The 16081-nt window shown below is 36.8% G+C and overlaps 1 protein-coding gene across 2 annotated transcripts; it reads right to left on the minus strand.

Annotated features, from left to right (window-relative positions):
* Nucleotides 1-1851: 1851 nt before the first annotated feature.
* LOC108236711 (endothelin-3-like) lies at nt 1852-13425 on the minus strand. Of its 2 annotated transcripts, none has more exons than XM_017417574.2 (4): nt 13066-13416; nt 12756-12948; nt 7462-7620; nt 1852-6018 (listed from the first exon to the last, which is right to left on the minus strand). In XM_017417574.2, exons 1-4 carry the CDS (start codon nt 13133-13135, stop codon nt 5964-5966), a joined length of 477 nt encoding a protein of 158 aa, XP_017273063.1. In that variant the 5' UTR covers nt 13136-13416; the 3' UTR covers nt 1852-5963. The 2 variants fall into 2 exon arrangements, with proteins under 2 accessions (XP_017273063.1, XP_037832942.1); XM_037977014.1 differs by lacking the exon at nt 1852-6018 and adding an exon at nt 6041-6607 and having other exon boundaries at nt 13066-13425.
* Nucleotides 13426-16081: the final 2656 nt, after the last annotated feature.

Consider the following 16081-nt stretch of genomic DNA (forward strand, 5'->3'; position numbering starts at 1 on the left):
CATTCACATCAGCTGTCATTCAGTTGGCCAGTTTTTTATAAATCGTGGATTTTTATTACCACTGGGTCTAACTTTGACAAAACAATTCTAGTCGCTCTGAGGCTCCCTTCAACATGTGCTCATTTTATGTTGGCAAAAAGCGTTCCGGCATTTAGATGACTGAAACATCTATTACAAAATGTGAAAATATTTGAGAAAAAAAATATCACATGGGAGTGGAATTGTTGGAAGGAACACGCTGTTACAAAATCTACCTTCAGGTATGTTGGGAGGGTTTTCTAAAGTATAACAAAAAATTAAAATCTGTGAGTTTTCATGAGCTCTGTTACATATTTTCAAAGAATGAAAAAAAAAATTCAAGAATCAGCAAATCATTGAAAAAGTAGTAAGAGGCGAATAAAGACATAAAACATTATTGCTAACTCATCCAACACTGCTCTGGAAGATTCTCAAGTCGGTAGATTTATTGGTGGAAGGTGAGATTTTTTAAAACTGGACATAAAAGCAGAGACGCTGATGCACTTTTACAGATGCTGACTTTTACACCTTTTGCTGATAGTTCTGATTCCCCCAGTCTTATTGTTCCAAAGACAAACTGATTTATTGCTGCCAGATTCATCTGAGCACAGAAAAATCTGCCTGCTGGCTTTTTGTTTTTGTAAGATAGCTTCTGACTGGAGGATTCAGCTTTATTTATGCATTGATGTAAAGCTCCATCCTTGCTGTTAGCATTACAGCTGGGATTTGCCTAAATTGTCTCATTCTACTGGACAGTAAAGATACTGGATTTAATTTTGCTTAATTACTTGTATCTGTGGTAAACAATTTAAACAATATTTTTAATTCATTTTGATGGAATGACATTACCAACAATTAAAACAACTAATTTACAAATATTTTGAATAAAAACATATCTTTCTTAATCTCATAAATATTGAAACAATATATTTAACTTGGAGGTGATTTTTTTCATGGCATAAAACTGGGACTACAGTGTATTATAAGCCAATCATGCTACAGAACATTTGTAAGGTTAATGAATTATTAATGAATTAATGTTAACATATTAAATAATCCACACAATGCAAGATGTTCAAATGATATTGTTGTCTTAATGTTTGTGTAATCAGAGAACGTTTCTTTTCTAGTCTTCCTGTCGCCGATGGCTAACAAAGTTTTATTGCGCAGCTCAGAGGGTCTGTTCATTCATCAAACCGGAGCCCAAACAACAACCTTTAAGCCGCAGTAGGAGCCCTGAACCTGCCACGGCATGGTCAGAATGTCTGCACAGAGGTATTTCCCATGGTGAGCTGTGGGAATGGGACCCTGCAGACTGGGAAGGGTTTACACCGAGGCTCCAGGGTAGGCTTACTTAGGCTGGATGTTAAGTGGTATCAGGGTTTCAAAGGGCCAGATGAGCCTGCATTACTTTTAGGAAGCAAAACAGTGTTTTCATGAGCAAAACAAGAAAAAATCAATTAACATCTAAATGCTGAAGTTTCAAATGTAACAACAGCAAAAAATATTTGCCTTGCCTTTTGTTGCACACGCTCAAGATAACAAAGCTTTTTATTTTTTAGGTAAAGATTTTTTTTATGCCTTGAAAAAACAGATGTTTGCTCATATTAATAACAAAAATTATGTTTTGTTTTGTTGTAATTAAAGACATTTGTGGAAAAATGAGCCATTTGTAAGAAAAAAAAATCTATCTTAAGACTATAAGATAAACTTGCAAAGCAAGAAATCATCCCAACCACAGCTGATTTCATTTTGCTGCATATCTGTGGGGGATTTTGTACAGATTAGTGACAGCTCACTTGTAGCAACAAAGCAGAATGAGCTCACAGTAAAAACTGGTTTAAGTTGCTTTAATTTTCCTATAAGATAAAAACAAAAAAACAGTAGATATTGTGAAATGAATCAACTCAGAGATGAAACACTGAGCTTTGAAAGGTGTAATAGCAGTTAATATACCATAACTAGACAGCAAACTGTTCTGAAAACATTTGTTCCCTGCACATGCGAAAAAGCCTTGAAAACCTGTTAGCCCTTTAAATGACCTCAGTTTGGAGAAATAGTTTAATTCTGACCTATATAATGACATAACAACTTGTCTGACCAGAGCTGAGACCAAAATGGACTGCTCTTGTTTTAAAACAATCAATCTAATCTCATTTTTTAATTACGAACACCATTGTACACTTTCCCAGCTGTCAGTATTCCATCACATGTTTATTCTGGCAGAAGTAAAAAATAATCCTCTAGGAAGTGCCTCTGGCTAAATCAAACGCGCTACAGCTAGCTGTTGCTGCTAATTGCACTCACAAATAACCACTGAATTGTATGCCAATAACTGTAATGCAAAGTAAATGTAAAGCAATGTAAAGGCTCATAAAACAGCCTTTTTAAATTACTACAAAAGCTCTTTTAAAAATGGCAGCAGTCCGTTTTGATCTCGGTCTCACATTGTTTTTAATTTAAGAGACTATCAATAGATTCATAGTTCTCAACTTTTCCACACAACCCCAATTCGAATGTTTCTTAATTATTTCTCTATACTTATATATTTTAGCAACAATGCAAGCAATAACAGGTTGTACGAGTTGTTACTGGTTCCAAATATTTTATCTCATAATACAGACAGTGTATCATTCTGTTCTACTTCACCAAGTCCATCTTTATGTTAGGCTATAATCTATCATGTTGGAATAATATGCAGTATAAGTGTGGGAACTAAAAGTTTATTTACAAATCATACATACATATTCTACACAGTCAAAAACGGTTTTTTGAAGGATAGGTTTTAAAATTACGTTTGTTTTATCTTCAGTCTAAAAGATGGACAGAAACGCTTAAAGAAAACTTTTTTTAAAAGTGTTATTTACATAGATGAAAATGATTTTTGCATGACTTTTGAAAAATGTAATAGATCACAAGTGTAATGACACCACTGTTGCATTCAGATTCACACTCTGTATAGATGAGCCCCACATTATCTTTTATTGGTATTAATGTCTTTTATTGGTTTCACTGCAGTTCTAATTGGAGATAAAACAAAAGGCATTGTGTGGGAGGTGTTAACAAAACACGTCAAAGTCATTTTCATTGTGATCTATCAAACCTTTCTTAGTATTGGGAATCAGTGAGAATCAGTTTGGAAAGTTGCTTCATTGTAACAAAAAAAGAAAAAATAAACTTTTCATTGGGTTCCATTGGGATTTTAAATCAGTCACACTCTGCAAGGATCTCCACATCTTTTGAGTTGAAATGTATCCTTGTGCCACTTAAAAATGTTGATTTCCTAATCACAGGATGCATGAACTTATTCGAAGTTTGATGTTTTTCTTCAGATTCAAAGTATTACATAATTGTGGAGATGATCGTCTTTGAGTTCACCATCTACTGTTCTCTATCTTATTCAGCTGCATGAATGGCTGAGCAAGAGCTTTTAGCATTGATAAAGCCAGGCAACCTTGTGTGACTTTCTTAGTGAAATGGGAACAAGTTTTGTGGACTGTCTGTCCCACTGTGCTGGTCAAAAATGGTTCCAGTTCATCATGACGACCAAAACCTTTGGACATAGATTGGGGCAAAAAAAATGAGATGATAGCAACAGTTTAGAGCTTTAGGGAGGAAAAATCCGTCCAAGACAATTATAATAAGAATCACTGAGCCAGAGGAATTAAATAAAAGGACCAATAAAAAGTTTATGTCAATGCAATTTAAAATATCCCAGTGAGAGCAACTGAGCACCGTCCAGATCGACTGTAAACACAAGAACGATGTCAAAGTGTCTCTCCAATGTCAAGGACATGGAGGTGAGCACAGAGCAGAAATAGATCAAAATCCCAATGGAGACATGGAAAAAAAGACTATTTTAATAACACTTTTAAAGCCAAGATAATAAAATACTAAACTGTGACCAAATGAAGATTTTCAGACTGACTTTATGGTACATAAGATTTTAAACTTATTGTTTAAATAATGGTAAAGCAAAACCTAATGTTTATTTTGAATTTATTAAAACTTTATTGTTAACATTAATTACACACTATATTTTCTTTTTATAACACCTTCACCCAGAGGAAACTGGTCACGTTGGAACAAATACATTTAGGTTTGTTTTATGTCTGTACCTCTACCTTTTCTGTCTTCTCCCTTCTTACTCACACAAACAAACACGTGCATATTGTGACAACTGTCTGCACCAAATCCCTTCCTGCACCTATAGATACAGGAAAAGAGAAACCTCCAGTTTAAGCCTCGGGGTTCAGTGGAAAGTGTTTATCAAACCAGGGCGTGTTTTGTCTTGATACGCCTCATTAGATTTAATTCCTCTCCTGATGAATGCTCTCAGTGATTTCTTATCACAAATAAACTGTCAAGAAAGAAGAAAAATATTAAAATAATACACTTGTTTACATTTTACATTGTCTCATTTTTGCATTCTATGGGTCGCAAAAAGCAAAAGAAATCAAAAGCATCTCTAAATGCAAATCTTAAGGTGACCAAAGTGCTGCACAAATGAAAGAGGAATGTAATAAAAAATACAGCGAATGAATTATATGATCAGTTGGTTTGTTAACTGGATAAAAAAGGACGCCTTTTTAAAAAGTATTTTTATATTTACAGAGAACTGATTCTCCAAACATTTCAAAAACAAATGTTCAACTTCTGTACTTTCTTTCTTCCCCTAATAAATCAAAATAATATGACACAATTCAGCTATTGGTCGTTTTTTATACAACACAGATTACAAATATAATCAAACTGAATGACAGAAGTTTTACCCTCTGGACAGTATGCTTTCTTAAATTGTCCTTTCTTTAGAAATCTCTTATTTTAAAAACAAAACCAGAATCATTCTTACTGATTGCTTACAAAACATGATTATATGTGTAAAAAAAATCCCTGCTAAAACAACTGAAAACAGCACTTTTTGAACAAATGTTACTCAAGCAAAAGTAAATATTGTCTTTTATGGATTAGTTTAGATGCAAAATAAAGTGCAGTTGGCCTAAACAATCCGACATAAAACATTCACTTTATTGCTGATAAAATATTATGCAGTATTATGTTTGAATATTTATTTAAATCCAGCACTGAAAACATTAAATCCCAGCTATTGCTAATAAAATGTTTTTAAACTGATCTTTTTTGCATAAAATAACATTGAATAGCTTATATAGGATAAACAGGAACAATGTTAACCTGTTCTAAAGTTAAAGTAAATATAATAATAAGTTAGAAGATAAGAGTATAAATTATGTTTTTTTTGTTTGTTTATTTTGTTTTTTTGCTAAAAGAACAGCCAATCACTCATTTCAAGGCTGTAAATTAGATGATATTTAAAAATATTACAGCTCAATTATAGTGTTAGGTCCAAAACAACTGGAGCCAAAAGCTTGCCCCTTTTATGTTTCAGTATTATTTTGTGGCATGACAGGAAAACATCGTGCCCTGTTCCCAGTTTCTGTGGTTCCTCCAGGCACTGTTCCTTTTCCAGCACTTGTGTGGAAATGTCTTTGGTGTCACCTACAGGGATCTAAGCTGGAACCATTGTTCCCAAAGATCTTAATCCAATGTAGTCCACAAACGTAGAATGAAACCAAAGAATTCATCTGATTAAGCTGGACTTAAGTGAGGTCTTTGGCTATTATATTGGCATTATGGTGAAAGTAATCCCTTTGGTTTTCTCAGAAAGAAACAAAACGTGAACACAGTCTCCAAGGACCGGCATCAGCTCTGCGGACGAGTTCATCAAACCACTTGGCCTGATGGAACTTGCTCAGAGAGATTTAATGCTGAGGAATGTTGGCAGTGTTTGACTTCGAAGATCTTCCTTTGACTTCATGTACCTGGGAGGCAAGATGCCAAACAGAGAGTGAAGGGAAGGGGCTTCAGAGGAGGGAAAAGTCCTTTCATCCAAGATAAGAAGCAGAAAGCAGGGAGGCGTGTGACGCTCATCCGAGGCCGGGGACTCTGCGGAGACTCCTGGTCGGCAGATTCCGACGAGGGCTTTGAAGAGAAGATTTGACATAAAGTCAGCACCATCAAAGGAATAATCATGTAATATAGTATACAGTCAAGGGAAACAATACAATTAAAAAGAAACCATCTCAATTAAAATTGCATTACAGCCAGGTTTTGTGGTTGACAAAGTTGCTGTTTTCTTTCTTCTTCTTTTTTTGTGACAAACATAACTAGATCTTTTGACATGCATATTGTGGTTTGTTTGGCAAAACAAACTCCCAAACAGAGATGACAAGGCTGGTATTTATCCCAGTCACCAAAACATTATAGAAAAACTGTTAGACTTTTTGAGCAAATCTCAGCCTTTTGCCAAAACCAGAAGTATCTTATAGATCCAGGTCAATAAAAGAGCAAACAAGTCCCAAAGAGAATGAATCCCCCCCCTAAAAGACTGTTTCTTATCCTTTTTTTAACAGTTGTATCGATATAATCTCTGATTTTTGAGCTAAAACTGACTCTATTTCAGATCAAGCAATAAAAGAAGTAAAACCACAAAATTTGTTCTCAGTAAAACACAAATTTAACAAAATATTCAAATCTGCGGAGATTCCTGGTCGGCAGATTCCGACGAGGGCTTTGAAGAGAAGATTTGACATAAAGTCAGCACCATCAAAGGAATAATCATGTAATATAGTATACAGTCAAGGGAAACAGTGTTTAAATGTATAATCCATGTTTTAGTAAATGGTTTTCAGAGAAATTAGGTTTTCATACTGAGTCAACCAGTCGTTGGCTCTTGGTTGAATAAATCACTTAGTTCCCTTTCTTTATTTAAACAACTATCAGATATTAAATATAACAAGTCTTAGATGGGTTTTGTGCTTACAAACCTTCCTGTATGCAACCATTGGGCAAAAATGAATAGTTTGTAATAAATATTTAAATAAATGTTATTTTTTTAAACCTTAGAAAAAAACACTGGTTTGATGGTGATGTAAGTCAACAATAATAGCAAGAGTTTGAAGTTTTAGTACATGTTCAGAAAATGTAATATAATTTCTGAATAATCTTGTTTTCTGAATGCTTCAGTTCTTTTTTAAAAATCACAAGAAGCATGTTGGTAACATCAGGTTCACTGGGGTCAAAAGGTACAAAAGTTCACTCTTAGGTTACCTTTCTACGACAGTTTGTTGAAATTACACCAACTGTGAACATAGAACATGATTGACAGCTATACAACTTTGCAAAAATACAAGACATCTTTATTCTATGAGACGCAGACAAATGTGATATTTATAAAACTAAATTTAAAGCCAGCCTGTTGCACCAAATGTTGTCTCAGTATCCATCCAGCCGGCATTTAGCCCAACACTGACAGATCAAATCAGTGTAAAGCCCTTTTTTCTCTGCCCTTAGGAGATAGGTAGATTTATTTTTTTGATTCTTCATAAACATGAGATGTTAACATCTGAACACAGACAGTTTTACCTTGACAGACAAAAAGCCAGACACTCAGGGTCTGTTTCAGTCACAGCACAGAGGCAGCGTCGCGTTTCAGTCCCGTCGCCTTCAGACCCTCGTCCATCAGCAGCACGTCTCCTTCTCTGAGGTCCTCTGTAGCTGGACATACCGTACGGCACAGTGCGCCTGAGATGAACAGGAACATGGTTTCAGTGAACGTGAAAAATCAAAATGCAAACTGATGTGTCAAGATTTATGGAGAAAGTCGGTGACTGGATGGAGCTAAAACTAAAACAGAAGACAACTAAAACATCTTCCGTCAGCAAGGATCAATATCTCATTGTTTACATATAAAAAATAATTTTATTTATTATTTGTTTTGGGGAAAGTCTTCATCATTATTAAATACCACACACTACAGCATTCACAGCTAATGTTCAATGGTTGTCCCCTTTCAGTAAAAAAAAAAAAGTGTTTCAAAAACAGCGAGTGCACAAAAAATACATTATTATACGAAGTACAGCAATAAACTACGATAAAGAGGCGGTTATGCATGATTTTATAGCTAGTTTTTAATTTCTTAGCTAAATGAGCAGTGAAAGCCAGTGGTCACGGCAAAACAAAGGCAGCCAGACCACAAACCAGTGTGTGTGTGAAACTGAATAATCAGAATATAAACCTTCTATCAATCAAATTTACAACAGTAAGTCAGAAAGCCCAGCACTGTATTGACTGTTCTTGCTAAGGCTTCCATATGGATGCCATTTTTCATGCTGTCAGGCTGCCATTCCGCTCTTTTGTCTCATCTGTTTTCAACCATCTGTAACTTGTTTTGAAAAAAAAAAAGAAAAAAAAGAAAAATCAAACGTGTACGGTCCAAAAGGGTCAGAGAAGAAAGATGTTCTGCTCTTGAACATCCCTGCAAGTGTTGTGCAAGAAAAAGTCCATGTGCGAGGGTGAAAAGGCTACATTTGTCAATTGGAATAAAAACCGAATTGACAGCTGAATGGCTTATCCTCGTGGACTTGTCAGAAGATGTCAGACGGCCTGCTGCCTGTGTCTAATCGAATCCCTGCAGTGCTGCTGACATCCTGCCTGTTGCTTCATCCTTGTCCTGCCTGCCTCCTCCTGCAGTCTGCCTGTTTGTGTCTGCAAGCCTGAAAATGTTTTGAAAAAAAGGCCCTTAACTCTCTACCCGCTCAGTCTTAGTTAGGTTTTATTGTCATTGTTATCGACCGCCGCTGAAGGCAAAAGTGAACAATGATGTTTTTGCTCATGTCTGTGTTTGTTTGTCTGCGCTGTTAGCAAAATATCTCATGAATAATAGATTTCATTTTATTGCAAGTAATCCAGAAAATAATCACTCGGTTGACATTTACAACTGATTACCTTTTGAAGTCAACCCAATTTCAGATGGTCGCCACAGCTAATCCTTAGACCACATAAAAATGGCTGTACCTCAGTGAATTTTACAGATATTGAGCTGAACTAACAGATGATGCAAGATATTGCAATATTGAATGAGACTGTGCATATTGATATTTTCAAGGTTTGACCAAAATGGCTAGAACTCCATCTTTTACCAACACAATGTGATCTTAAAACTCTTGAAAGGTGGCAGGCGAAATGCATTCCTTCCAGGAATGCCATGCCTTAAACTTTTAATTTATTTTCTTGTGGTTAATGAGAGAATTCATACTGCATGTGAACACAAACACTTGGAAACCATCTGTTGCCATAGACCCGTAAGCAAGATCAGCTCTTCTAGCGGATTAGGTGTAATGATGTTTTCAATATGAGAGGTAACGCCCTTTTCTTTGCTTTTTGTTATGAGATTTTGTTCCATTTTGGCTCAATGGAAGCAAAACTGTTTTTAATTGTTATTTACTGAACTCTACAGTCTTTAAAATGTTTTTTTTTTTTTTTACTGCTGTCATACTGAGGTCGTCACATATATCTTATATACACCTCATTTGGTATTTCAAGTATGTCAATTTGTCCAGACATGCTACGCAGTAATAAAAAGAGCAGTTTATCTGACACAGCCTACAGCAAACCTGGCGTGAGTGACAGAAAAATGGAGTGTTTTCCTGCCGTCCTGATAAGGATGTGGTTCAAACGATGTCAGTTCTGACAAAAAGGTGCTAGAAGTTCGATTTTAATGCATGGCAACAAATCTGTGGTGAGCCTGACTGCATACTGAACACAGTTTATGGATGTTTAAACTCAGAAATAACTGCCTTTTTGCAGTCATGTCAGCTATTAAAACTTACCTTTTATGGTTCCTCATAAGTAAATGTAACTCCTGAAGTGCTGGTATGCTATTCACCCCTGGCCATTCGAGGTGTTCAACTTTTAGTGATTGAAATGTGGCTGTTTGTGCGGTTAGAATTACAACCACCATTAACACCTTCAGTAAGTTGCCTCTCTGTTGTTTTATTTCAAGCCATGACATGTTTAACGCCAAATAGCACAAATATTAATAATTCTTTAACCCAGTAATGCAAATAATCATGGGAAACAATATATTTGGAAAGGAATTATGTCGATCAACACAGATAGATTTTTGTGTGACATGTGGAACTAGGGGACAGAAATATAACTCAGCCAATTTTAAAGATATTAAACTAAAATTGGTTGTGGCTGGGAGTTATCCTCAACACATCCATAATTTCATTATCAAACCAACAAATATAGAAATGTTAAAATGCACATTAATTAAGGACATTTTTTTACAAATTCTTAACTTTTAAATGTGCTTTTGTCTCATGGCTGCATGCAGGAATATTTGTAAGGACAAAACCTGCCAATAATACTGTCTTCATTATCAGAACATATAATGAGGAAAAGAAACCCAACAGATTTCTTTATTGTATATTTTTTAAACAAAAATCTAATTTCTCAGCAAATCAATTTCCTAAAACAATGATTTCATGTATCACACAAGATATTTATACACATTTTAAACTTTTTCTCAAAACATGCCTGTGACTTTTTTTAGGTATCAACTATTTTTTTTAAACTTTTCTAATTCTTTACAGCTATGCAGTTCTACAAATAACTCTGTTTCTATGAGAAGTAACTAGTATGCAGACAAATGAGATGTTTATCACATTTTCATTAAAACCAGCCAACTTTTACTTTAGTTCTTAGTCAAATGTTCTGCCAAGTCATTTCTTAGCCACAAGTAAAATTACAAACCTAGCTTACATTAGTAAATCTGTGGCAGAACATGATTACAAGATAATACTCAAAGTTCTTTTCGATAAAATGATGAATTTGTTTACCCTCACCTCACAACCTGCTGTCGTTAGTGTCAGCTACTTGAGATCTCTGAGACTCGCAGTGTGTGAACAGTGGTGTTCAAAAAGATCGTAGGCCTTTGGGGTGTTTCAGGTATTATTTAATACAAGAATAAAGAAAACTGTAAAGCCTGAGTCAAAGAAAGAAGAAAATTCCTCCAACTAATGGTCTGGCCCCCACATGCTGGAGTCAAACTTTGATACCTTGAAGCAAAAACTGAAACGCAGAAACAGACTACATCCAAAGCCATCTTGTCAAAAATCTTGACAAATGTTCAGAGAAGAGGGGGTTTTGTTTTAACGGCTGGGCTCTGACACCCACGCTGACTTTAATTTCTCCTGCTACACTGTTTGAAAAAAATCTGAATGACAGCTTGTAACCACAAAACTTTGAACATATCTCCACTTTTAAATCGATTTTTAAGCCTCTTATCCTACACAATATTTTGTGCATTTCCACATAAAAGTCTTCATTTACACACTGTGCAGTGATGCACCATTGCCTCGCATCAACGAGGTCCTGGGTTCGACTCCCTTCTTGGGCCTTGCTGTTTGGAGTTTTGCATGTGTGGGTTGCCTCTGGGTTCTCCTCCCAGAGTTCACAAAAAAACATAAGGTGACTGTTAATTGACCCAAGGTGTGAGTGTGAAATGAATAGTTGTCTCTATGTGGCCCTACGATAGACTGGTGACGTGTCCAAGGTGTATACTGCCTCTCGCCCAATGACCACTGGAGATATGGACAACATTTACCTCTAACCCTGCAAACAGCTGCTGCCCTCAAGTCAATGTAGAAAATGGATGAATCTGTTTTTTGTAATTGCCACTGATCTTTACAAACAGAAACTTGAAGAAAACCTCAGAGCTCTGGCAATGAACCCTTCATATCCGGTCAAAAGTCTTGGTGTTGTTTTTGACTCTGATTAAAGTTTCACACGCCACATTAATAATTTCACAAAGCTCCGATTTTACCATCTAAAAAAGCATTCAGAGTCCAACCGTTTCTCTCTCAGTCCAATGAAGAGACTGTAGTTCAGTCCCTTAACGCCTGCAGGATCGATTACTGCAACACTCTGCTTTCTGACCTTCCTAAAAAAAGAATAACTCTAAGCAAAGAGGTGTATAACTCTGAGTTTAGAAGAGCTTAACTCTGAGTAAAAAAGTATAACTCTGAGTATAGAAGAACTGAGTATATCTTAGCTGCAGCTGCATGTTACACACTACTGTATGAAAGAGGTAAATACAGTTTGATTGATTGATTGATTGATTGATTGATTGATTGATTGATTGATTGATTGATTGATTGATTGATTGATTGATTGATTGATTGATTGATTGATTGATTGATTGATTGATTGATTGATTGATTGATTGATTGATTGATTGATTGATTGATTGATTGATTGATTGATTGAAAGTTTATGGATCAAAAATGGAAGTGAAGTGAAGTGTTTTTTGTTTTTGTTTTTGCTTGTAGGCTACAGAGTTTTCCTCTGAATCTACAACAACAACAAGGCCAATAATGATCCAAAAGAAATGTAAGAACATAAAAGCCCAACAGATAAAGACTTGCACTGAATGCTGGCTCAGACTGTAACAGAAAGACAGTTTGTTGCGTTCACTTCTCTCATTTCAAATTATGGTAAAGCAACTTGCTCTGTTGGGCCTGCCGTTACTTGAGCTAATAAAGCGTCTGGCGCCTTGGGGTGGGTACTTTTTTTGGCACAACACCGACTGTGACTTAATGAAAACAGTGCGTTCCCTAAAAAAAAATGAAAGAAAGAAAAATAAATAAATAAATCGGCTCCTCTCTGACTTACACAAACCCGCCACAGGCCAATCAGCGCCTTAATTGCTTCATTATATCCCCGCTGTGACATGTGGCGAGAGATGCTTGAATAATTGTGCACAGTTATTTGAGAATCTGAGCCCACACAGATTCACCAGATCATCTTTTTTTGTGTGTGTGTGTTTTTTTAGAGAACCAGCTATGAAATGTTTCAGGAAGCACATGTCTTACTCAGGGGTGTTGATCCAGATGATGTCTAAGTGGCAGTAGTAGACGCACTCCTTATCCGTGTAGGAATAACAGGTGCAGCGCTTCTGTCTGGGCTTTGCGGTGTCGGGCAGGTGTGAACCCGCTGAACCCCCGGGGCCAAACACGTTGGAGTCCAGGAGACTTGTGGAGTGACTCACATGGGACATTGAAACACCTTTAAGACAAGTGTGTTTAAAAAAAAAAAAAAAGCAAAAGTGAAAGCAGTTTAAATAAAAACAAATCTGCACAATATATACTCTAAAATGAATGTTGGTAGAAATTTAAACCTTACCTTGCAATATAATCGGTGCCAGTATTATAAAGAGCATGCTTCTTTCCAGGAAAAACTGCATCTTTGTCATGTCAGATAGTCCCAAAGTTAATCATTGTCAGAAGAGCATCCAGTAATTGTAAAATAAGTCCCTGATGGCTCACATCATGGTCCAAAGAATAAAAAAAAGATCAATGTTCTTCTCAAATTTAGGTTAAAAACTCTACCTGTAACCTGCGAAATAAAACCAAACGATTCTTTTTTCTTCCTTCTTGGATGTAAAATGTGGATTCTAACACTGACGTAGTTGTGATCTTTGCGCAAAGCGAGGAGAGATGATGCTCGATGTCAGGTCGCTTTCTAAAAAGCCCAAAACAAAAGGTATTCAGAGTTTGAGGAGGTGGAGGTTCACGCCCACACCTCCCCTGACTAACACACACACTCACACACACACTCCTGGCTTCTCAACTCTGTCACATGCAGCTCTCTGCAGAGCACATGGATCTTATCTCACATGAAGCACACAATAGTTTAGTAACTACACAGCAGAATCACTGCAGTCACACCAAAGTTGTGCATTAAGGCGATTCATATTTGACTCTGTAGCAACAAAAACAACAAACAAAAACAAACAGATAAAAATGTGTTCGAATGACAAAACATGGCAGACGCCTAGGGGATTGTTTCGGCTATGTTGTACTTTTTTATACAGTAAAGCCCACTTTAACTGTTTGGCAGGCGGTTTGACAAAGAGTTTTGACAAAATTGTCAAAACTGATGTAGTGGAAGGGGTTGATGTTGTGTTTCTTAAAAGGATGGTTCAAATTAGTTTGAAGTGATGTTCCGTGGAGATGTGATTTGTAATAACATTTTGCCTGCAGTACAAATCACTGAGAGACTTTTCAGGATATAAAACATCAGGCAGAGGTTCTCTGAACTGAGCCAGTTCCAAAGAAGATTTCTGCCATTTTAAACCAGCTCCAATCTCAAACATTTCAAAGCGATTTATGTAAACACTTTTCGGAGGGGAAGAGCTACAGTCCTATTAGGAAAATGTTTAGCTAAGAACGTTCTTTTGCTGTATTTTGACATGTTTTTAATGTGAACGTTCCCTCTACCTGATGGGGCAGCACTTTTTTTTGTGTGTTTTTGTTGGAATCGTGCGTACGGAAAGCAAAATCTCTATTTAAAAAAGGATCTGAAGTTGTGTATTCAGGACCTGAGTTGGTCTGCAGACCATTACCAGCAACGGTCAATGTGAAACTAGGCAGAAAACTGATGCAAAACACACAACTCTTACTTTCTTATGTTTCACTGATTAGATTTGTTGATAAGTTTGCCTAATTTTTCAGTTAAATCCCAAAAAGGGTAAAAAAAATTAAAAAAAAATTGGACGTATATTCTGTCTAGTTGTTTTTGTTTTTTAAGACAACAATAATGGAGCAAAGATCATCTTCTTATGTCAATGGATGGGTGAAGGTATGGAGCTCATAATCCAAGTCAGACCATCTCGTGGGTTAGACCGCAATGAGGTATGAAGGAATGTTGTGAACCGATCCAACCAATCACACAAATGCATCTTCTCCAAATAGAGGTATAAGTTGATGAATGTCAGTCACACATGTTGACAAGTCAGTGGTTCACCTGATTATGCATAAAATGCTCTCTGAATTCCCTCCACTCTACTGAAGCCAGTGTGAGTCAAAGGTGTGCTGAGGTTGTTTTTTAAAGCTTGAGGAGGCGTCTCAGGTGAATCTGTTTGTACAGCTTCCCTAAATTGCACGCATTTATCAGAGTAGTCAAGTGGGCACGCCTTATAAAGTGAGCGGAAGGGATGCAGGTGGTGCGCCAGGCAGGAAATGACTCATAGGTGGGGCTAGCACCTGATTTCATGCTCAGCTCAAATGTTATAAGAACTAACCTACTGAAACTTCCATTTCCCTTTAACTGTGTGGCCCCTTTGGGTGTTGTTATTACTCTCAAACATCAGGCTGCAACACAGCCTGCAACAGATTATAAATCAGGAAACCCACTAAACTATTCAGATTGTCCTTTATAAGCCGTGCCTGGCCGCACCGTGTCTCACTTGTGGAAATAATTACCCCAAAATATGTAAGAAAAGTAGGACAGAAGTCAATTTAAAAGGCAGCTCTCTAATGCAACAGCTATGGTCAATTAAAGAAATACATATGCGGAACATTGACGTGTAACTAATACATGCACTCATGGAAGGAATCAAGCCTGTTAGGATAATATTCCACCGTCTCCCCAACAATTTACTTCTTCACTCTCTAGATTACACATGGGGAGCGCCCTGGATTTAAACTCTCCCACTGAGGCCTCCGCTGCCTGACACATGACTGCCCTCTGGTTCACTTCCAAATTCCCCAAGGCGAAGGTTTTTGTGCCATACCCAAGTCCTCTGGCACAATCCGCAAGCTGCGAAACAGAGAAAAATTCCTGATAAATTAAGACCATATTCCGCTTTTATTTTTCCCCTCCTGACCAGAGCTGTGGAGACAGAGCGCTATCAGAAAGTTGACAGTGCGTGGTTTATTGGTTTCAGGATGTGTGCATGATGTGAGGGAACCTCGCAACCTTGTCTGCTGAATTTAATTATGCAGTGTGGCTTCGCTGTTGCTTATTTACCATAAGCGTGCAGTTAACAATGCAAGCGTGGAACTAAATCTTCTCAGATAACTTGTTCTGGCATCACTAATCAAGACAGTGAAAACAGATTGAGGCTGGAAAACTTTACAGTGTGCCTCCATTTTATTAAACCTCTTTCACTTCATTTTCACTTGCACAGTGCAACACGTTTCAGGGCTTCAGTTGCACGTCTTTTGTCATTCGTGCTACTTAAAAAAAAAGATTTAGAAAGTTTTTCATACTTAGATGTACACATGCATATACCTTTGCTGTTTGACACACTAGTACTCTGGGTTCAGTTCCTCACCAACCTCTTCTTGTGAGGTGTTGATTATATTTTTTCTTCCAGCAGAGGAAATCTCTTCATAGCAAACTCTATCATGACCTG

The sequence above is a fragment of the Kryptolebias marmoratus genome, linkage group LG8 (assembly GCF_001649575.2).
Source record: "Kryptolebias marmoratus isolate JLee-2015 linkage group LG8, ASM164957v2, whole genome shotgun sequence".
NCBI classification, from domain to species: domain Eukaryota; kingdom Metazoa; phylum Chordata; class Actinopteri; order Cyprinodontiformes; family Rivulidae; genus Kryptolebias; species Kryptolebias marmoratus.

Bases quoted from the DNA above. Each gene is read 5' to 3' on its own strand.
- LOC108236711 (XM_037977014.1), bottom strand. From the start codon at position 13,135: ATGACAAAGATGCAGTTTTTCCTGGAAAGAAGCATGCTCTTTATAATA. The intron at 7,621-12,755 runs GTAAGACATGTG...TGTTCATCTCAG, and splicing joins ATCTGGATCAACACCCCTGA to GCGCACTGTGCCGTACGGTA. The intron at 6,608-7,461 runs GTAAAACTGTCT...TTCTCTTCAAAG, and splicing joins CTGGCTTTTTGTCTGTCAAG to CCCTCGTCGGAATCTGCCGA.